Raw genomic sequence first — 23,103 nt, forward strand, 5'->3', positions numbered from 1 at the left:
TTTATCCAGGCTTGTTTTTCTGTAGCTGTTGTGATCTTTTTGGGCGACCATCTATAAGGCCTCTAGAAATCTCAATCTAACCTTGGTGGGTGAGGATCCGTCGAGTCACAGGCGCGGAGAACATAATGCCAACAAACACATTCTGGAGTTTATTACACACAGAGAGAAATATATACAGTAGGACAGTTTATCTATTACGTCCCGTAGATTATGGAAACCATGATAAGAACAGAATGAGCAGAAATCATATTGCACATACAGTCAGTCCCTCTGATACAGTAGTAGACAATCATCATGTCATGGTTATCAATATGCTTATGCACATAAATGTTATGTCACCGAGTCAGGCAGCTGAGGCCATATTATAACAGTATAGCCATAGTGGAAAAAGGTGTATCTTAATAACTATAAAAATGCACCAAGTCTGTACGTAAGTCTGTAATCCCCCTAACTCGAGAACCATTAGTCCCACCAACTTCAAATTCGACACGCGCATTCCACACAACCACAGGGAGTGCAGTGCCCGGTGGTTGCCCGGAACCGCCCCAAAAAGGCCTCTGCCCGGGCTGGACCGGGCCAATGCCCAGGGTCCATATATGGAGCTGGCCTGTTCTGACCTCACAACACACCATATTTGGGCATGCCTGACACAGCTGGCCGGTTCTGACCTCACACCACTCCATATTTGGGCATTCCTGACACAGAACTCCAAATATAGGAATAAAGGGACACAGAGAGACACATACAGAAATCTGACATCATTCTGACGTCGGGCATAAAAGGGACAGGGACATAATATCTGGGTGGGGCATGTATTTCAAACTTGCATCATTCCAAATAGGCCAGTGCCCAACAGACACCGCCGCAGAGGCCCCACAGGGACCTCTCTAGTATTAGAAATAAAAGAAAGTACTATAGGTGAAAAGATTGTCGGTTCCATTTGATTTCCGAATTTACAAGTAAATATCCTCATTTACTGTTGATTGACATATTTACCCAGTCAGTACCTAGGCCTACTATTGGAGATAGATTTTTCATCAACACATACACACCATGCAAATCCTGGGTGTCCAACTGAGGGCCAGACAAGACCCTACATGGTGTTGGTACTAAGGATCAACATATCATTCGCAATGGTGTGGAAATAGGGGTGCCCCTGATTACCCACTTCTGTATCTGTCCTGTTTCATACTGCAGTGCTGCTATGACAAATTGACAACTGAATCTCTCTTGTGGGATCAATAAATAACTGTCTGTCTGTCTGTCTGTCTGTCTGTCTGTCTGTCCGTCTGTCCGTCTGTCCGTCCGTCCGTCCGTCCGTCCAACCAGACACACACACACACACACACACACACACACACACACACACACACACACACACACACACACACACACACACACACACACACACACACACACACACACACACACACACACACACACACACACACACACACACACACACACACAGTATACATATTTAAATGACCTGACTGAAATTTAGATGACATAAATATACCTTCCCAGATTAGATTGTGTGTAGAAGAAAACTATGTGGATTCTGCTGCTCTCTTGTGGACAGTTTGTAATAAGACAAACTTCTAAGAAACAATGTCAGTGTCACACCTGTACTGTAGGCCTACTGTAGGCTATATATTGAATGTCAAATGTCTGAATATTGACATTGCCTGTCATAATTTGACACCCCTGTATTGGACAGTATTAAGATGTTGATATTACTTTTGTAACTCTTATAAGGCCCTAGCTGTCCTTCAAGTGTTTTTTGACTCCTTGATATCTTTATTCGACCCAGTCAAAGGAGCGAGTTTTTGTTTAGTTTGTTTTTTGTAAATTGGAGGTAATACATTTTGTTCTGTCTGTAAGAAAAGCTTCTCCAGGGTTTGGGCCATTACAACCGTCATCTCCAGGCTGGTGTTTACATTGATTCTGCTGCCCTCTTGTGGACACTTTGTAATAAGACAAACCTAAGAAAATGTCAGTGCCAGGCCCAGACCTGAGATTAATAGAATGTCTAATGTCTGGATATTTACATTCATAAAGAATATTTGTAACTGCTGTAATTATTATTACTATTAGATCCCATAGGCTGGAACGATCCAGTGTGATTGGCTGTTTGGACACCTGCTGCAACAACAGCTTTGAAGTGGTATCAGAATCAAATCAATATTAAGGCGGATTATATTTGATGAAACTTTACTTTTAGCCAATAAATCAAATTGAAATGCACCTCCAAAAGTATTTAAAGCTAAGTATACCCCCCCCCCCCCACACACACACACTACAGTAACAAGGACATGACAGTTTCGATTTATTCAGAAACATCCTTTTATTAACTTAAATATTACAGTAAACGTAAGTCAAGAGGCCAACTTGCCTTATTTTTTTAGGAAATACCAGTCAATCATCAGAACAATGTATTTGTCTATTTTTCTTCTTTCCTACAGTTTTGAAGCAACACCAAGTAAACAGAAAAATATCCACATGCATAACAGCCCATTTATGTCTAAACAGTCCATGATTAGGGCATCGCTATGGGAAATGCAAAAAAAGATACTTGTTGCTGCTCAGTCCCAAAACTGAAGTTGACCAAAAGAACAGGAGACGCTAGAGATGGAGAGATATGTGAGAATAAATTAAGACGATGTCGCAGTTGGTAAACGTTCAGAGAGAAAGGTGACAACTGCCCATCAGAGGAACTCCTCCTGAAGACCATCATCAGTGATGCGTTTCCAGTTCCACTATGGTCCATTCACCCTGTGGAGACGCAGCGTCCTCCGGGGAGAAGCTGGTCACAGTAATGCTGGTGGAGGAGTCCTCCATGGGCGAGATGAGCTCCGCCCAACGTTTGAAAGTCTCCTTTTCGTGGGGCAAGAAGGCCTCAGTCTCCAGGCAGTCCCGTGACAGGGACAGTGTCTGCTTGATGAGGTACTGGGCCAGGTTCAGCTCCTCGGGCACAGGGTTTATGACGCCCAGACTGGAGCCCTGGTCGGAGAGCAGCTGCCTGAGAAGGCTCCAGTCTCGCTCGGCAAACTCACAGTTCACCTCATCGTCTGTGCTCTGCTTCTCTTCCTCGGTCCGCTGTACATTACTCTTGTCCTTGTGCGAGCAGCGCTCAATTGCTTCGCCCACATCCGTCTCGTATATGGGCGAGAGGGCTTTGGATGGACGGCGTTCATGTTTGCTGGTTTGATCCAATCTGTCACAACCAATGTTGCCTAAAAGCAATTGACAATACTGCAGAATGACAACATGTTTCATTCCTCCATAGTTTTTGTTTTGTTTTTTAATGTCAGAGATATTCTGATACTACTCACAGTTACAATAAAACATTACTGAATTTCCACCCTTAATGCAACTGATGCAAATGATCACCCACTGTAGTTGGGTCAAAACCGTATGGTGGGGAAGCAGTTTCACTAAGGTTATCACCACATCTGGCCACATTATGGTCAGTCAATGGCTAATATTTTTGATTAGTACTAGATCACTGCTTAAAAGAAGTAGGAGAACGATGAACAGCTGCCTTAAAGGTAATACAGAGGAATGTCTTTTTTCTGAATGTGTCTCTTTTATCCACCAGTGTCAAAAAGACAGTAAACCATGCATTAACACTAGTGAGCTTTCATGTCTTAGGCATGAATATCTTTTTTGTGAAGCTCTTTCGATGAACTGTCCCAACATAAAGACTGTATTACGGTCACAAAACCCTAAATGCAAGCAACAATGAGTAGCAGAACAAATGAACACCACCAATTACCTTCTGACATTATTATTGTTATTTGTCTTTCCAAATAAATGAACAATTTCACTGTAAAACCTAAGGTGCTGAAAATGCACGTTTGGCATTGAAAGCACAAAATAATGATTTAATATGTTTGCACTGGTAGCAGGGTTTTCCATATAATGACAGTGAAAAAAGAGAGACATGGCAGAACCATTAAGTCTGTTCTAGAAACACAGCAACATACTAGTACAGGAGACTAAACAAAATCTACTGAACAAAAAGCTCATACTACAAAACACTATTTTCTTGAGACTCTATCTAGAAACACCAGTCTAATGGGAATGGCAAAAGATAATGGATACAAAAATCAAAACAAACATAAAACAAAATGTTGGATGGAATAAAATAATGATAAGCAACGAATGGTCTCTAATAGTAGCATGCATGTGTCTGCAAGTGTATTAAGCTGAATCACAGGTACAATTTATGGAGGACAAAGTTAAAATGGCTCCACAAAGGACCCTGGGAGAAAGGGTCCCTGGTGTAACACCATGTCTCAAAAGCAGTCAATTTAAAGTGGCAGTTTATTGTGGTCAATGTCATACAAATATTTTAGATTTATAATCTCATATTCACTTGCCACACAGCATGAATTTGTAATTGAATTTCATAAAATAGAATAAACACTGCTTACTCAGGATTTGTGTTTGTTAAAATCAAAATATGGCCAAAACCTGCTCTAAATCTCATGACATAAAAGAGACAATGAAAATAACTTAACTAGCATTATATGTACATCAAAGTGCATTGATATGACTATGTCACAGGCCTTGTCGCAAGGTGGATTCTTTAAACCAGCACATGGCATTAATTTTGACATACAAACAATTCTATCCATGTTGTTGAAACGAACATTGCTTTTTCCCTTTATTTTAATGTAAACGGTGACATCAAGGGCTAAGTGCCTCTGATGTTAGGTAGTTTAGTTGTCAAATATGTACATTTTAGTGTTTTAATGAGACCAATCTCCATCCTTAAAAAGGATATTGGCGTTACAAATTCAAATGTAGAACAGTTGCACAGTAAATGATTTTGAGATCAAGCCATTTAGCTATGAGCAGATCAAGAGATGACTGCTCATAATACATTTTAATCAATGTACTGGCATGTCTAACTAGTTCTTAAACTAGTAATTGCAATAATTGCAGATTACCACCCCATGTAATTTTTCTAAAGGAGACCATATGTTAATGTGTTGGATGCAGATATGGTCTAGGCATCGGACCAAACAAAACCTTCATCGATGGAGTTTGGGAAGAGGATGGGGTTTGACTTGGGTTTCTAGGAGGGTCCATAGATCATACATTACCTGCTGGGGATTGTGCGGTAAGTACAGCAGAGTCCTCTGTCAGCTGAGGCTCATTTAAGTCTAGGTATAAATCAGCTCTCTTGCTGTCTGAGGGCTTGGCAGGGTTCTTGCGTTGCTTCCCATTGCTGTACTGCTCAGTATGTCTGAGGTCCAGGTGGCACGGCCGCTCCTGGGGTGGGAGGTCTCTGGCGTCATTGTCAGAGCCGAGGATAATCGACTCTACTCCATCCACCTGAGCTACCGGACACTCTGCTTGCCTAGACTGAGTAGACTCCTTTACCTCTGATTTATCTTCTTGCTCAGTGCAGAGTTGTTTGCCCTCCAGCTCTGTGCTTTCCAGATGGTCTGAGAGTCTGTTCTTTTGTTCAGTGGAAGGGACAGGGTCGGGCTGAGGGGTTTTAGAGTCACATTCAAAAACGTCACAGGGTGTGAGAGTATTGTCAGGTTCTTGGGGTGGGGTTTGGATGCCACCTTCTTCTGAGGCCAGCTCCTCACACTCCTCGACAGAGAGCAACACAGAGCGACGGAAATTAGAGGCTGACTGGAAATCAGTCTGCTCATTCTCCTGCTCACCGGCTTCATCATCGAACGCAAGGTTGACGATTCCCTGAAAGTGGGGCGGGGGTTCGGTGGGGGGAGCAAGGCCCTGACCGGGGAGGACCTCGACCTCTGACCTCTCATCTTCAGTCTCCTCCTCCTCTTCCTCCTCGTCGTCCTCCTCCTCAGAGAAGAGTTGGTGGTCGGGAACGCTCTTTGCAGTGAAGGCATCGGCAGGCTGCTCCTCTGCAGGTAGCTCGTCCCTGTGCAGCCAGGAGCGGGGGCGCAGCCGCGCTCCCTCCTCCTCGCTGGTGGTCTCCGCCTCTCGGCCTCGGAGCCGCACCTCAACTCTCAGGCCGGCCCCGCCTTCGCATATCTTCAGCTCCTCTGGTGTGCTGGTGTCGCTGCTGCTGCGGCCCAAAAAGTCGTGACAGCGCATGGTGCCGCACTTGGACACACCTCGGTCGTTGGAGCAGTCGTCATCCTGCGAGCCTCCTGCGTCGTAGTCCTCCGAGCGTGGCTTGATGTCATCAGAAGACGTAGTGTTGCTGCCAGTCTCTGACTCAGGGGTGATCTGGTGATGGATACCTCTCCATGAGTCCTCCAGCGGGGTCTCGGAGCTGCCCACGCTACAGGGGGTGTCCGGGGGCAGCTCTGTGTCTTTGGGTGAATTCAGGGAGCCGAGTTTGGCAGGGATGGCAGAGTTTGGCGAGTGTTTCCCTTTACTCTGTTTACAAGGAGTGGCAATAACAGAGGTGACATGGGTTGCTCGGAGAGTTGGTGGTGGTAGAATGGACTCGACTCGACTGCTGTTCTCAACTGTTTGAATTTTGGTCTTTTGGAGACTGTGCTCTGGGTCCGACTCTGAATTCAAGGAAAGGGAACGCGATTGTGAATCCCCTGCACCTCGGCTTAATGAATGGGTGCTGTCACTGCTGTGTGCTGTGGTTTGGTGAGAGGAAACCGTGTCTGAGGAGCTCTCTTTATGTTCTGCAACTCCAGTGTTATCAGGTGTAGAAGATGTTATTTTGCAGTCCACATTTTTGCCATTCACTGCCTCTTTCCCTTTAGTTCCCAGTTTCTTTGAGGCTCTCATAGCTCCCCCAGATTTTGGTGAGCCTTTCTCTGTGGATAATTCAGTAGCACTTTTTGGCTTTGCTACTGGTTTTGCTAGCGGAGATTGCTTGGAGGTAACCGACGAGCCTTTAGTGCTGGATTTAGTCATGGCTCCAGTTGATGAAGTAGGTTTTGTCATCTTTTTCTTAGTGGCTTCATTGGTTGCTTTGTTCGCTGCTGAGGACTTGGACGCATCCTTGTTGTCCTCTTTCCTGGGCGACGCAGGTTTTTTCATGGCAGATCCGTGTCTCGAAACTATATAGAGAACACAATGTTAGAATAGAAAAGAAAACCAATGCTTTTGAGTTTGAGTGAATTACTAAATCATGCAGATCTTACCATGGTTTTCCGTTGCACTAGCTGCAGGTGTGCTTCTCGCCTTCATGTCCGCTCTGGATGTCACTGCAGTGGATCTCTCTGCAGCGCCCAGCTTGCCTTTACTGCTTTCTCTCATACTTGGCTTATTGGTAGGGCTGTGTTAATGCAAGAAATAGCCAATCAGAGCCATTAAAACATGTTTTCAATGTAATATACATCTGGCAGGTGGGGGGATGAGTGTGGGGAGGGGACGATAGTGGTTTATTTATATTTTTGTTCAATTGTTAGCCTATTCTCGGCCAAAATTCCCAGGTAGGCATACTTTAGCTAGGCAAAAATGGCAGTTGCCATTCAATCTTAAATAAAAAAAAGAGTTGTTGCTGACGTCCAAGTGGAAAAAAAAACAAAATAGAGACCTGTCTGTGAGAGTGGGGGTGTTGCGACATACTCACAGTGAATGGTGGTGGCCTGATATCTGGGTACAAACTGTTTTCTGTTTGAGTCATTCATGCATTACCATGGGACAACAGTGGGGGGCAGCAAAGTTGTTTCTAGCGTTTCTCAAGGACAAGTGTCTGAAACATGACTCCAGGAATAAACAATCACCTGTTGGTCTTTGTTGTGTCTGTTTTCTGAGGCTTTGTCACAGGAGACTTGTTCATCACCTTAGTCTGCTGTTTTGGCTTGGGCCCTAAAAGAAAACACAGATTACCACCCCATGTATATGCCACGACTAAGTATTATTACTTTTGAGAATAACAAACAAAGGCTGTTTTTTTATTGTGGTGATGCTGAAAGGCCAACACGCTTAAACATTATTAACCAATGTGAATATAATCCACCAATAAGACAAATATTTAGAAAATAAGACAATCAATAAAGAACCTTGATGAATAAAATAAATAGTAGTCTGATGACTGTCATATACATTCTGTATGTGTATTGACAATAATAATACACACTGCTCCTGAATACAATCTAAAAACGTTAAAAGGCTCTGTACTGTTGCTGTTGTTTAAAAGCTTAAATCACACCAATGCTTTTCCATGCAACTCCTTGCAACATACAACTACTTGCACCATTATCCCCAAGGCATTTGCAAGGAGTTGCATTGGTGCGGTTAGTGCTGAAGGCCCAGAATGCAGAGGTTTAAAAGCATAAAGACTATTTGTGGGGGAGGGATAACATATGGCACTCTATTTCTCTTCCTTTATTGTAAGAAGAGGGATGGACATCTGAGTCCCGGAGGAAACTGGCATCAGTAACGATTACCCCACCTCCCCCAAACAAGCATTCGCCACCACAAAAGCTCTGGTCATACCCCCTATAACCCTAGTAACAGGTGTATTGGGGTTTGACCTTTGCTGTTATGCAGTTAGTCTACATGTAAATTATGATGCATTCAGTTTACCGACAAGGGCAATCTAGTGTGCAACAAATGTTGATACATTGACATCATGTACGATAAATTAATACCGAAACAGGATCAACAGACTTATGAAGTAGCCTCTATAATGGCCTAATCCCTGTCTCTTTAGAGGTCACTACGGAAAAGAGAAAGCTGTCCTTTATTAAATATTTGAACGGTCTTAGAAGTACATTATGTCTGTGGATGGATGTCACCTTGTACCACTAAGGTCATGGTGCTGCAGTTAACTACCCTCTACCTATATTTCATTTTAGGTATGTTTGGTAGCTTTCATTTACAGTTCTCAATGTAGTGTTTACTGCCATTGCTAACAAACGTTCCTTCCATGGGATAAATAAAGGCAATGAAACTATCGTTAATGAATAGATTTCGCTCCCAGTATCTCTAAAAAGCAAGTCTCTTGCACACCCTTATTACCTGTATACTGTCATGATTACTAATAATGTTGAATGAGCTGATTTATGATTGTTCTCTTTTATTCATGATGAGAGCACATGTCACCTTAAATAGGTCCACCATAGGTTAGACAACCTACAAATATTTTATGCCTTTCTTTTCTTTTCTTCTCCATTGCTCTGTAAAGCACTTTGAGCTGCATTTAATGTCATGAAAGGTGCTATACAAATAATGTTTTATTATTATTACAAAGGATGGTCTCTCTCTGTTTGGTTCATAAAGATAGCCGGATGAAGGACTTATAGACCGGAACATTGTGATTTCCCATTAAAGCCTTTAACTGAATTTGAAGACAGTGTGCTTTTTCACTTCCAGTATCCACAAATATCCAAGACCATTGTGTGTGCAGCATGCTTCATGCTAATGAATGTATAAGTCTCATCAGCTAACATGTGCCTGAAGCCAGTTCTCCGGCATATCTACTTGGTTATGCTGATGTGCTAAAAAGCAATCAGCGTCAGCTCCAACACTCCACAATTAATTAAAACCGACATGGATCACAAACCTGGGATGGCCTGGCTGCTGTTGCGTGGGCTTCCGGCGCTGTTCTCTGGCGAGACACTGCCTGACGTGGATGAGGCGGTGGGTTGAGGCTGGGCGGGGCCATCTGTTTTGACTACTGTGCTTTTCAGAGGTTTCACTGGCTTAGTCGGGCTTGGGGATGTGAAGCCTGGGGGGGAGGTTTTTGGCCTGGCCCCGGGGCTAGGCCTCTTCTCTGGGTCCTTAACACCGGCGGCGCTTCGGAAGCCGTTGGCAGTCGCAGTTTCCCGCCTCGCCCCTGTGACTTCTGAGCCATTGGCGACTGGTGCGGCCGGGGATGCCTTTGCTTTAGGAGCCGTACTACGCTCACTGGGTCTGGTTTTCCCATTCTTTGCCCTGGATGCTTGAACATCTCCTGGCTTATTAGATGTCCCTAGTCCATCAGACTTCATGGCTGCCACAGGAAAGCGAGGAGGACCGACAATCGTGGATTTGGAGACCTTCTGGGTCCTGTGCATAGGAGGGCTCTCAGGTGCAGGTGGCTGGCATTTTACAGGCTTCGGCTGCAAGAAACAAATCAGAAGAAACCACATTGGTCATGTGACAATAACTAAACTTCCCAGTATGCAGTATAGTGTCCATAGACTTGGCTGCTTCATGTTGTTACGGGGGGCACACACAAAGCCCGGTGTTCAGTTGTTGTTTGTGTAAGAAAAGTAGTTAAGCACTTTCATCCTAGTGTACCTATTTTGAGCATGACAAAAATAAAAAATAAATAGTCTACAAGCTCACAAGACGTTGCATCGTGACCTGTCGTAAGCTTGTAGATCAGCTATTATTGAATAGACCTTAAATGGTTAGACAGGGCAACCGATACTTAAATAAATGCTGGAAAATTAAATTAAAATATGAAAAAACAGTACCTATGTTATAATTTGGCCTTCTCATAAACTATATATTTTGAAATAAAGTGTTTGTATTGCTACCTGTACAGCCGCTTTTGAACTTCTCATTTTGTCCTTTTTTCGGTTTCCCTATCTTTAATAAAGCATAACAGAAGCACTTCTCTTGCAGGATGTATCAGAACTGTCTGTGTCAACACCTACAGTAGGGGAAGGTGTGTGGCGCTTCTCATGCTAAACATCTCATCAGTCCCTCTCCCATACACAGAACAGTAACAGTATCTGTTGAGCACTGTTGTGTTTATACTGCATATTATCGGTACTGTGAGTTGTTGCATGTTGCACAGTGATTATAATAATGGATTATACAGACTTACATGGATTTCTCTGAGCTAAAATGAGCTCATAGACTCATCAACTAACTGAGCCAGTGTTTTTAAAATGCATTCCAAGTAATTTCCCAGCAAAAATGTAAATATGATGGAACTAAAAGGTATGAATATTGAGTATCATGTACCTGTGAACTGGTGAATACAGGCTTTTTACCAAGTCTTCTGTCGTCTCCTACATCAAGAGCAGCTTTCAGGGAAGAATAACAAACACATTCCAAGTTACAACCACAGACCTTCCAGTGGCATTACAGCAACATATGATGTTCTTCTAAAATCTAAATCAAACATTTAGAACAGTCTTTCTGGACACTTGGATGAGTTCACATTCAGCAATCCAACCTGCAGCAGCAATCCTCGGTCAAAATTAGTATAAAAAGACGAAGGCAAAACAAAGCTACACCATACAGTATACTCAGTCAAGCATATCAATCAGCTGTGTCCATCTAGCAAACATTGTTTTCAACACACACACACACACACACACACACACACACACACACACACACACACACACACACACACACACACACACCTATATCTAAATATATAATATTCCTACAAAATGGTGGCTGTTCATGGTGAAAATAACCAGTGTTGCTTATTTAGTCAATATGCTTGTGTATTGTTTTCATCTCAGACACAGCCTCTGTGATTCCATTGCCAAGAAATCTACCTGTAATAGCAAACCATATAGAGCTGAAATCTAGCCAAATCAATTATTCATGTAGTGCATTTCAGCACACAACAAGCTAACGAATGAGAGAACTGGATTTTCTTCTTGATTTGTGGACCCGTTATTCCCCACCCATTAAAACACCAGAGCATGCTAGAGTACGGCTGGCGCATTACCATGATAGCCCACAGTCGCACACTCACTCATCTGTCTAGGGCAGCTAAAATGTCACCCCCGACCCCACAGAAAAACAACAACAGGGTGAAAATAGTACACGAGGAGCACTAGCAAAATAATGAATGGAGCAGCAGTGGTGAAGCAGCTGTGCAAAAGGAACCATTGCAGGTTGGTTCCATCAGCAGGCAGCATACATACACACCAATGGCTCTGGTGCATTTATCTCTCACGATGCAGAGCCATCATCTATAAGCTTGGTAAGGCACAGAAAAATCCCCCCCCCCCCCACACACACACACACACAAACACACACGCAGGACACACCGCAGCATGAATATCCTGAGAGTGGAGATTTGGACAGCCGTGCAGTTACAGAAAGCCTCACGGCTCAAAGCTCCCAGATTAAAGATGTCCTCCCCATACCTGCCAGTATCTTCTCACTGTACATCAAGGGCAGCCTCTCCCATCCCTGCGTGTGGCGGATGGCATAAAAAGACTGGAGAAAGAAGGTCCACAGCCTCTCGTGTAGTGTACGAATCTCTTGGCTGAACGGCTGGCAGAGGGAGGGGGAGAGAGTGAGAGAAAGGGAGGGAGGAGGAGAGGAGGAGAATGGAAAAGGGTGCGCTTCGGCACAAGCGAATCAGCAGCTGCTTGAAGAGCCCTTCACCATAGCAACCAATACCCCTCCCTCCCTCCCCTTTGCTTCACTCAGAATCCACTTGAGCTAAATCACTGATGTCACAGCCTGGCTGTGGCTAACAACTGGCTGTTTCTTCACCTCTCTCTCTATATATATATTACAAATAATAACCAAAACCTGTCAGGGAGGAGCTATGATTCTACTCTCCGCCAAGTCACCTCATCACTTTCCCACTTTGCCTCTCCCACCAGCGGATATAACAGCCAGATTAGTGCAGGCCACTCCCATAACTCAGTGTCTCTTAGTTTAATCCATACTGCCGTGTGCCTTCACTCATGCAGCCAGGCCATTTCCCCAAGAAAATGGCGTACAAAATATCTAAACCCGATTCTTTGTGTGCGTGTGTGTGTGTGTGCGTGCATGCACGACTGCATGCATGTGCGTGAGAGTGGGTGTTTTGGGAGGGTGGGGGGGGGGGGGAATTTACAATAAACAACGGAAGATTTAATGCTTGTAGTGGTATCTTATGAATTGTTTTCCGGTTGGCCGATTGGAATTAAATTAACCAAGCATCACAATGCTCCCATATTTGCAACCAGTGTGCAGACTCTACTTATTTTTTATATACTGTATATTAAATAAACTTTGAAAACACACAGCACTGTTGTTTCTTCGGAAATGTAGCTTAAAGCAGGGGTTCTCAACGTTTTTGGCTGGGGACCCCCGGAAATGCTTTGGCCGTGTCTCACGGCCCCCGCCCCGCCCCCCTCCCCACCCACAATACAAATTGGTCGCTACAATAACCTTAATAATAGCGAAGATTCATCATAAATAAATGCTGAAACCAGATATGATCATTAAGCACCCACAGGTTCAGAACCCCTGGCTTAAAGGACAACTTTAGCTTTTTTCAACCACGGTTCATGTTTTAGGTTGTTATTAGAGGAAGTAAAAGATGAGTGTTCATTTTTTTTCCAGTTTTGTTTTAGGGATAGGGATGGGGTGAAATACATATATTTTGACAAACTTTTACGGTGATTTCTTTATTATTATTTACTATAGTCCGACCCCAGGAAATTACATCTGGCCACACAAGATCACAGGATTACTGAATGTGAAGGGGGAGTACTAGTGGGATGCCATACTGTGTGTTGTAGGCTCACTATGACAGTGGGAGGTGACCGTTTGTCACCTCCCCCTTCGCATTCAATCGATCCCGTGATCTTTTGTGGTATGTAATTTTATGGGGTCTAGTAGGACTATAGTAATTAAAAAAGAAATCGCTATAAACTTTTTAGCCCCATGTTTGAATGCCCCTGTCAGAAATAGCTAAAACAAAAGAAAGCAGCAAATCAAACAAAATTTACGCTCATCTTTTGCTTTCTCTAATAACAACCTAAAACATGAACCGTGGTTGTAAAAAACAAAAGTTGTCCTTTAAGTGTATTTGAAATTAAAATGTACAAATACAAAATAAAACTTGTATACAGTATGTATTGCTCACTTCTTGATGCACATATTGCTCCATTTCCTCCCTGTACAGAATTTCCACGGCCAAGAAGAGGTCACAGCAGTTGTCCACAGTCACACCTTCTCTGATGGCGGAGCACAGTTTCTTCAACAGGGCGGGCTCCCGGGTGATCTTTTCTCTCTGGAAACACACACACACACCAAACACTGAGAAAACCACTGGAGGGCAATATTGAATCTGTTCTTTTGGGAGTGCGAGTGGCACATGTAAAACGTATACTTTATCATATGACTGCATTGTATTTTTTTTACAGCGTGTCTGCAAGAAGCAAGCCGTCTGTAATCAATCCGAGTGTGTGCCTCTGTCTGACGCAAACCGTTTGGACCGACCAGCGCCACATTTCTTGTGCACACTGCCAGTAGGCCACAGAATGACATCCACACATTTCTTTCCACATACGTTTAATACATTTTGTTACTTTAATTTCATAGCGGAAGTCATTGGGGCTGTGATCAGAATTAAACCAACCTTTGGGGTCTTATGTCATGAACACATCCCAGATTACTGACGGTCTGATGCCACAGGCTGGCCACATTGGAGCCAATCAGTCCCGATATCCACATGGTTCTATTTTTCTTTTCATCCCAATTTAGTCATCATGCCAATTCCTGTGAATTCTAGTCCATTGCACTTAGGTGAAAGGCGGCCTTGATGTCACACTTTAGAGGAGTGGTGCAGCTCTCCCTGACATGGCTGACAGTGAGGACTTTTTACACACAAAAATTGCAAGTTGGTGAGCGACAAAGCATAAATCGGTGTTAACCCATTTAGGCCTGAGGGCGATTCTAAAAACGCCTCTAAATCCTGACCTAAGTTTTCTGAAAAACTTCAAATATTTATATAGCAGCATCAAATTTTTTACTTTTTTGAATACTGTACATACTGTATAGAACCCCAAAATGGGTTCCCGGCCTGGTTTTAAATCAATTAGGGATGGTCAAGAGGTGCACGCACATGCACAAATTGCAACGGGTGCAGGATCTAAAAAATTAATAAGAAAGGAGACACACACCAAAAGAATGTATTGACAACAGAGCAGATGAAGGCCAGTGATGACGAAACGTTGTATTTTCTGTCCGCTCTGTTGTCAATCAATCAATGTTCCCTTACCCAGAGTAGATTTTGGAAGGTGTCGGTGTGAATGACTGCGGGGAGCTGGCTGATGATCACACTGAGGCTGTAGTCCTGCAGCTCTGTGGCCAGAGTCATCACCTGCTTGGCCCACTTGACCTCGGGGAGACTGCCAATCAGCTGCTCAGTGCCACAGAGCACACTCACAGCATCATTCGCTGTCTGTGGATAAACATCAATCAGCTAAAGTAGCTCTTGCAGTACATCTAGAAGAACACAAACGTGCACACAACATAAAGCAAAGTGAAGCCACTCGCCAAATCCGGGAGACTACTTTGGCCAAGTGTTCGTGATAATTGGTGGGAAAGTCGAATTTAGAAGGCAATAATTCTTGCCACAGACATTAAGAACTCTGGGAGTGTACAAATGGAAGCAAATGGACCCTAACGAGGTTACAGATCAACAAGGGTCCATTTGGTTTCTTTCTGTACACTTGGAGTTACAACTAGAAAAGTCGCAATTTTGAAAAATTGCAAAGTGTGGTTGCCGCAGTCGCTTACATAGGCCCCTCCCACTAATTTTGCCAGCCAATTACAATGTAATTTATCCCCCAAAAATCATGTTTTTGCGACAAACGGTTACATTTCTCACATTTGCGGCGCCCCCTATGGATGAAAATGGAATTGCTTTTGGAACTTGGTTGATTGAACCTCCCGTGACATTCCGTTCGCGATTTATGGCATTTTTTGTCAAATAGGCCCCTCCTACTATCTTCGGGCGACGATTATGGCCGAACGATACGCAGTTACGCACTGCCAAAATTCTGCAGTTAGTGTTTTAATCGGATAGGTTCGGAGATCATGTGTGTTGGAGAAAATTCAAATTAGCAGGATTTTTTTCCTGACGAAAATGGGCGTGGCCTATATGTGGAAATGCATCATGACCCAAGGAATCCATGGAATAAGAAAAACGTAAAGTGGGCTGTTATAGTGCCACCATGAGGCCGACTGATGTAATTCCTTTTCAATTAATTTTCATAATTATTATGAACCCCCCCGCCCCATTTAGTCTTCGATTTCCCCATTATAAGTCTATGGAGAACTAATTAATTAATATTAAACTATACAACGGATCTCTTAGCAAAATACAAGCACACGATTGAAGCCGGTCGATTTGACATATGGCTCGAGTGTGTGCGGCTACACACAATAACAATAGTCAATAGTCTGGTTGCCCTGTTAGGGCAACCACACTAATTACAAACAATGGTTAAATTATCACTGACCATTTGACTGTGTACTGTGCTAATACACAGCACAATATTGTGGTGATGAAAGGCAGAAGGCAAACAGCTTCATTATACATTTCAAACACTGATTAAAAACCAATCTATCAACATTTGAATTACATGCCATAATTTCTTCATCATTAACAATTCATAATTTAATAAAGACATTTTATTGGATCATTCACAAATTGCCTTCCTGTGGAAAGAAACTAACAAAAAACAAACTAAATGTACATGGGAGAATGGGATATTTGTGCAACTGTATGCTGTGTGAGGAATACACACCATGTTTTCAGTTATGGCTGCAAGAAACTCTCTCTGGAGCTCACATGGCAGAAGGGAGAAGTTCCTCTCTGACCAGCACTTCAGATAATGTTCCACAACCCACCTATAAAATACACATCACTTAGGAAGGGAAAATAAGGGGAATATTTACTACTTTTACTGATTCACCCAGCAGATGGCTGCTCAGAATATAAGTCTTGCTCAGGGGCACTTCAACAGACTGAGTGAACTGACTGATGGTCGAACCGGCGACCTTCCTTTCCAATTTCCAGACCGCCACTACAATTTGACTTCTTAATGCCTTTCAAATTAAATCATCAGTAAATAACTGGTTCTCTGTCATGCATGTACATTATCTTCAAACAATGTCTACTGTGTGTGAGGCCATCATCTGCTATATGGCAGCTGTGGTGGTGACACAATGCACACAGTGTGAGCAGGGGGCCATAAGGTTAGGAGGAGGAAGTGGCGTTTCATCTGCATTGAACATTCAGTTGTTTCTATCTGTAATTTAGGTCAGCTCTGTGATGGGACCGTTTCAGACAAGCTACTATGCTGCCAAATTCCAGGCCAGACAGATTCATTAACCTCGCTGGCTTGCAACATGGGGTGACTTCAGCCAAAGAATCCTGAAATCATGGCACATTTCCAAAATAGTGCCTAGTTCTTAGATTTGATCATATGTCGTTAACTATCTCAATCAACGGAATTCAAGACAATCTTAATATACCCACTTTCAAAATATGTAGGCACAGTTAGTTACAGTATATTAGGCTGTGGAATCAACTACTGTATGCAGTGCTGCACAGTGCAGAACTCTCACACACGCGTGACTCATCACATCAGAAGCACACACACCCACACCCACACACACCATCAAAACAGCCCACAGCTTCTAACATTCTGACCTACATATACAGTACTTATCTGTATATTCACTGCAGTGGGAACTAAAATGAGCAGAAAGTTAATCAGCAACAGTACCACTTCACGCTCACTCAGGTGCACTCGAGCGTATATTTATTTACAATTATCCCACGCCCTACAATTATCTCATTTCATTGCACTGAATATCGGTCAGAGACAGGAAAGTTCAAAGCGACTTTGTCTCCATTAATCTGTTCTGAATGCACAACAATGCCACCATAGCCCACTGAGCTCAAACAACACCCTGAGTTCATGTGATTTACTTAAAATGAGTTGATACTGGAATGGTGCCATACCCTCACTGGCAATGTGACAGCAATGCATTGAAGAGAGTAGCTCAAGCTTGAGTGAAGAGTATGCAGAGAAAGGCAAATGATAAACATTGTTTAAATCCTCAAAAATGAAAGGGCACATCTCCTCAGCATTCAAGATCTTCGTGACCTTTGGTGTGTTCTGAATGCAATATTCTCATACAGCAGTGATGGCTCTAAAAGGCCACGATTGAGTATAGCCTATTTTTGCTGCCATTGCCATAACTTGTCATTAGCGCAATTAATTCAAATTCTGGTGACCTTCAAATGATGACATGTCCATTTAGCAAATCGTTTATTGCTACAGAAAAGAAAATGCTTATTGTCTCCACCAGGCCGAAGGCATGGGGGGAGAGTATGTTTTGCACTCCGTCCGTCCGTCCGTGTGTGTGTCCGTCCGTCCGTGTGTCCGTCCGTCCGTCCGTCCGTGAGCAGCTAATCTCGGGCACCGTTAACCCGGTCGATGCCAGATTTTGCACACACACTCCCTGATGCCAACGATGAACCTCTGCCCCAAACTTTCCAGAACGGCCTGTTATAGCGCCACCAGGAGGCCGCTTTGTGCAAAACAAGTTTTTGCACAGTACACCTACAGATTTCGTCCAAACATCACGCAAATTGGTACACAGTCTCTCTAGAGCCATTCAACGAAACTAGTCTTTCAGATTTCTCAGACTCCATCCTGATTGGTTAAGATTGGCTTCCAAAGTTCACAGGAGTGCTCAGTTTCAAACAAAATGCTGCAAATCATGAACACATCGCGTGATTTCCGTGAAATTGTGCACCCACATTCCCACTAGGCCGAGGACGAAATGCCACATGAACAATTTCAACTCAGCCTCAAGGTGGCGCTATAACTGGCCGAAAACTGTTTTCACCTCTAACTGCACGGATCTGTGGATAACTTTGTATGCCAACTCCCTAGAGGCCAAGGAAAAACCTTTGCCTGGAATTTTTCACATCTGCTCATCCTGGTGGAGACCTGTGCCCAGAAGGGCACTTTTTCTAGTTTCTTCTGAAGCTTTTCAGAAATAAATGCTAAAAACATATCTTGCAGGACATTTTGGTTGATATAAACATACTGTACTACAAGCTGATTACGAACGTCACTTGTCGGAAGCTGAGTTACGATAATGGAAAATAATAGAAACCACACATTCACATACTCCAGTAAATTATAATGACGTTTCCCAGTACAGGCTCAAAGCGCCGTCATTAAAATGTATTGGAGAATGCGAATTGTATTTGGTTGATCAAATAAAAAAATCTAAATGAGAACACGAGCTTTGCCAATAGGGAAAATATTGTAAAAGTGCATTGAAGATCCCTTCATGCAAACATATTCCTGAAAGAATTCACTGGTTATTTTGGAACTGTAGAGATTCATCATGATCGCAATACAATGTAGTTTTGCAAAACAAAAAAGAGGTAAATAAATAAAATACTACTGTAGCCTATCAAATATTTTTACAGATTTCTTTGGACCATTGCTGTCATGGCTTTGTCACTGTTATAGACTGCATGATTGTGGCAAAACCTATTGGGTCAATATTGAGATCAGTTATTAAAACAATGCCATTGCCAATATTTTTAAGGGGAATCACGCCGAAATGCGTGATGTAATTGCATTCCGGGCGAGGTCAATCACGCAAAAAATTGTGATATTGGTTTTTTATTAAATACCGGTAGATTAATAAACAAAATCTTATCTGAATGCAAAATGATTTTCTGATTTTGACTGAAAGCTAAAATAAATAAGATTTTCCCATTTTGACACATAGCAGTACATGACTGCATTTCATTGCTTTCAAGGTGAGATATTTACCTTATGTCAGTCTAGTACAGTGGTTTTCAACCAGTGGTCCGGGGACCACCAGTGGTCCTTGAGGGGGTTCAAGCCTCAAGGTGGTCCCCAGCTAAATTATGGAGTTGGTAACCAAATGGACCCTTTTATAGATCTTTAACTCGAGTTAAATTGTCAAACATCTGCGTTGCTTGATTTACAAGAAGTCTACACAAATGGAGAATGTAGAAGAATTGTTATTTTGATCTTTTGCCTGTTGTCTCTCATTGATAACAAAATGATTAAGTCTTGGGTCCGAGAGGCTATATCTCATCAAATGGTGGTCCGTGGCTCAAATGCCCAATAAATAATGGAACTTGATATGAAAAGGGGTGAAAAATACTGGTCTAGTAGTCTATTGCCTTTCAATGATATACAACGGTAAAAATATTACCTCATATCACTGCTTCAGTTTTGATTTGTTTTTGCCTCTGTATAGAGACTTAAAATGTTACACTAATCTCTGTTGCTTGAGTGTACTTTGTTAAACTTTCGGATGAGGCCTGCTTCATCGAGTTTAATAGGCTACACCTGGAAAGAGAAGACGGTGTGTGTGGATGAATTATGCTACACATGATCACAACGTGTTCGTGTTGTAGTTGGAAACTGCTTACTACTCGATTTATTTGGATTCATTTATTTGGGCAAACAAGAGGTAATCCATAGCCTACTACACTGTCTGTGTCTGTCTGTGTTGTGCACGCATCACAACCACACGCCTGTGTCACTTCGACACCACACCTTCTCTCCCCTTCTCTCTCTCGTCTCTCTAGACTCGACAACTACATGCAGCAGCCAATCTGCAACCCCACAACGCGTCGCTGATGCAACGCGGTGTAGACTTGTAGATCAGCTGTGTTCCCTCTTCCCTGCGCGTCGAAGATAAAAGGGGAAGAAAATAAATAAATAACGCGTGACTGGAACCAATAGGGAGAACCAAAATTGAATTTTTTGGATAGGTACCTGGTACTCGGCAGGTTCGGTTCGGTTCCTGCTTGGTCCCAAGGTTCGGTACCCACCCCTAGCAAAGACTGCATATTCCTGATCCTACATCAACTGGTAACAACACTCCTTTGTGGTGACACACTCTTTTCAATACAACGGCACCTTTCCAGACAACCTCTGCTACATTCCTGACACTCTTTGAGTGGGATCAACTCCCTGGATTAATGCAGTATCCATCCACACTCACCGCTTACACAGCGTGTGGAGGCTTTGAAGGCCTAGGGCTTGGCTGAGGGATAGGCACTCTAGAATTGTCTTTTGGACCCCATCAACAGCCATCTGAAAAGAAAACAAAGAAAGCATATAAGAAAGCATCTGTATCATTATTATTAGCATTTCACACACACATCATCATCAGGGATGGAGATCCCTGATGATCAATATTAAGCCCATATATGGAGATCCCTGATTTCACACACACACACACACACACACACACACACACACACACACACACACACACACACACACACACACACACACACACACACACACACACACACACACACACACACACACACACACACACACACACACACACACACACACACACACACACACACACACTTTTAACTCAAGTCGTCCCCCATAGAAATTGGTGCGTAGGCACAAATGAGTCCAGAACCACTGTTTGGGAAACAGTGAGTTAAAGTATAAATAAAACTGGGGGTCCTTAAAATTAAAAAGGTTGAGAATCACTGCTGTACAGGCACAAGTCGCCTCGGGAGTCAAAACATGTCATGTTGTATCAGAGAAACATGATAATGAGGGCGTTAAGAGAACTGAAACACAGCAGGACTTTGTTGGATGGGAACATATCTGCAAGGTACAACGACAAGCAAGTATAAAAAAGAAAATTATATTCTCTTAAATGTTGAAAAGCATAATGTACATTAGTATGTCACTTTTAAGCATCGAATCAGTCTTTGCAGAAATTGCAAACAAATGCAACACTGACCTTGGGGAAAAAGCGGCAATAGTCTCGGGTCAGAACCATCTCCACCACATGATTTAACCCCTCCAGACCCAACATGTCTGCAGCCAACACCACCTGACTGGAGAGAGGATGACACCAGCCGTAGGTTAGCTTTATTATGGGCCTTTGTCCTGGGCTGAGAGTCCATGTGAATGTGCATGCTTAGGCTTCACTCACACCTGCACAACAGATTGTTTTATAGCTGATGCATGAGACTTGTTGACTGATGCAAGCTCGCAATTCATTTCCAATGGGAGTCACATGGTTTGACACAACATTTTTGTTGTATGAGGGGGAGGGGGGCAGTCGAAACACAGCCGAAAGCCGTACAACAAAAATGTTGTGTCAAACCATGTGACTTCCATTGGAAATGCATTGGGGCGGCCATGACACTTACAGTACCCTTTGTTTACATCTACCATGCAACATTGTTTTGTTTTTTGTTTTTTTTCTAAATTTTTATCCCATGATTTTGTAACCCAGTTTTCTTTTCACCCAGTGCCAATTATCTAATGTAATCCTGGGCGCTACACTTCCTCTGCCAACCTGGGGGGGGGGGGGGCAGAGGACTGACCTCATGCCTCCTTCTATGCATGAGGAGTCCAAGATGCTTCTTTTCACCTGACAGATGGGAATTTCCCCGGCCGGACGTAGCGTGTGGAAGGGACACGTTATTCCGACCAGTTCCTTTCCCCTCCATCAGGCGCCCCGGCTGGCCAGGGGGAGGTAGTTTTAGAGACCAGGATTACGGCATGTTTTTGTGAGGGTATCTACCCTAGGGGACACGGGGAGAACATGCAAACTCCACACAGAAAGGCCCTATCGCCAACCCCCGCCTCGGGTATGGGCACTGATGACGCGGAGGAGGGAGTGCCCACAGCGTCCCGAGCGGGAATCGAACCCAGGACCTTCTAGCTGTGAGGCGACAGCACTACCAACTGTGCCACCGTGCCCCTTACCATGCAACATTGTTGTATGCTAGATGTAAAGGTGTGAGTGAGGCCTTAGTAGTGTGTTGACATGTAATACCTAATGTTGGCTCTGGGAGGCAGGTCCACGATGGCCCCATACATAAACAGGAGAAGGATGTCCATCTCCTCTGGCCCCAATCTGAAAAAGAGTTTTCACAAGCAGTATCGGAATCATCAAGTACTTCATACCAGCCCCTTATGAAACTACTTCTCCACAAGATCTCCACAAAGGTTTACTCATCAAAACTGATTATAAAACTGTAACCATCAAAGCATGCACTCAACATATAATGGTTATGTGACCATGGCATGTGCAAAAAATAAAAAAATAAACGTTTTTTTCTTATTCTTTTTTTGGGGGGGGGGGGGGGGGGGTTCAATTAAACGATTATTAATCGGCATAGCTGTCTGTCGACCATTTGATTTGGCTGATGGTCACTTTGTGGCATCCCTAGTTTATATAACGCTGTTTAGATCAATGATTTTACATTATGTAGTGATATAATATAATATAAATAGCAGACATTGACTGTCTGCCAGTCAACTAGTCGCCGTGTCTCGTCTTGGTATGATTTATGCGTGACTACCGCACGACTACCGTGCGGCCGCCGCGTCCTCCCACGAGTACCACTACCTAACCCAAACGAAACCAAACATGAAC

At 43.3% G+C, this 23,103-nt stretch overlaps 1 protein-coding gene across 3 annotated transcripts in view; it reads right to left on the reverse strand.

Annotated features, from left to right (window-relative positions):
• Positions 1–2,322: 2,322 nt before the first annotated feature.
• The window catches only part of btbd8 (BTB domain containing 8), a 31,908-nt gene continuing 11,127 nt past the window's right edge, over positions 2,323–23,103 (reverse strand). For all 3 annotated transcript variants that reach the window (XM_083767516.1, XM_083767517.1, XM_083767518.1), the window contains 13 exons: positions 22,501–22,581; positions 21,454–21,550; positions 20,683–20,774; positions 16,410–16,512; positions 14,876–15,058; positions 13,739–13,885; positions 12,018–12,147; positions 10,870–10,931; positions 9,476–10,013; positions 7,692–7,776; positions 7,107–7,240; positions 5,115–7,022; positions 2,323–3,236 (listed from right to left, as the gene is read on the reverse strand). In XM_083767516.1, coding sequence (XP_083623642.1) covers positions 2,737–3,236; positions 5,115–7,022; positions 7,107–7,240; positions 7,692–7,776; positions 9,476–10,013; positions 10,870–10,931; positions 12,018–12,147; positions 13,739–13,885; positions 14,876–15,058; positions 16,410–16,512; positions 20,683–20,774; positions 21,454–21,550; positions 22,501–22,581 — 4,060 coding nt within the window. In that variant the 3' untranslated portion in view covers positions 2,323–2,736. The remainder of the gene's footprint in view (positions 3,237–5,114; positions 7,023–7,106; positions 7,241–7,691; positions 7,777–9,475; positions 10,014–10,869; positions 10,932–12,017; positions 12,148–13,738; positions 13,886–14,875; positions 15,059–16,409; positions 16,513–20,682; positions 20,775–21,453; positions 21,551–22,500; positions 22,582–23,103) is intronic.

This window comes from Protomyctophum parallelum (assembly GCF_964188405.1).
Source record: "Protomyctophum parallelum genome assembly, chromosome: 6".
Classification (NCBI taxonomy): Eukaryota; Metazoa; Chordata; class Actinopteri; order Myctophiformes; family Myctophidae; genus Protomyctophum; species Protomyctophum parallelum.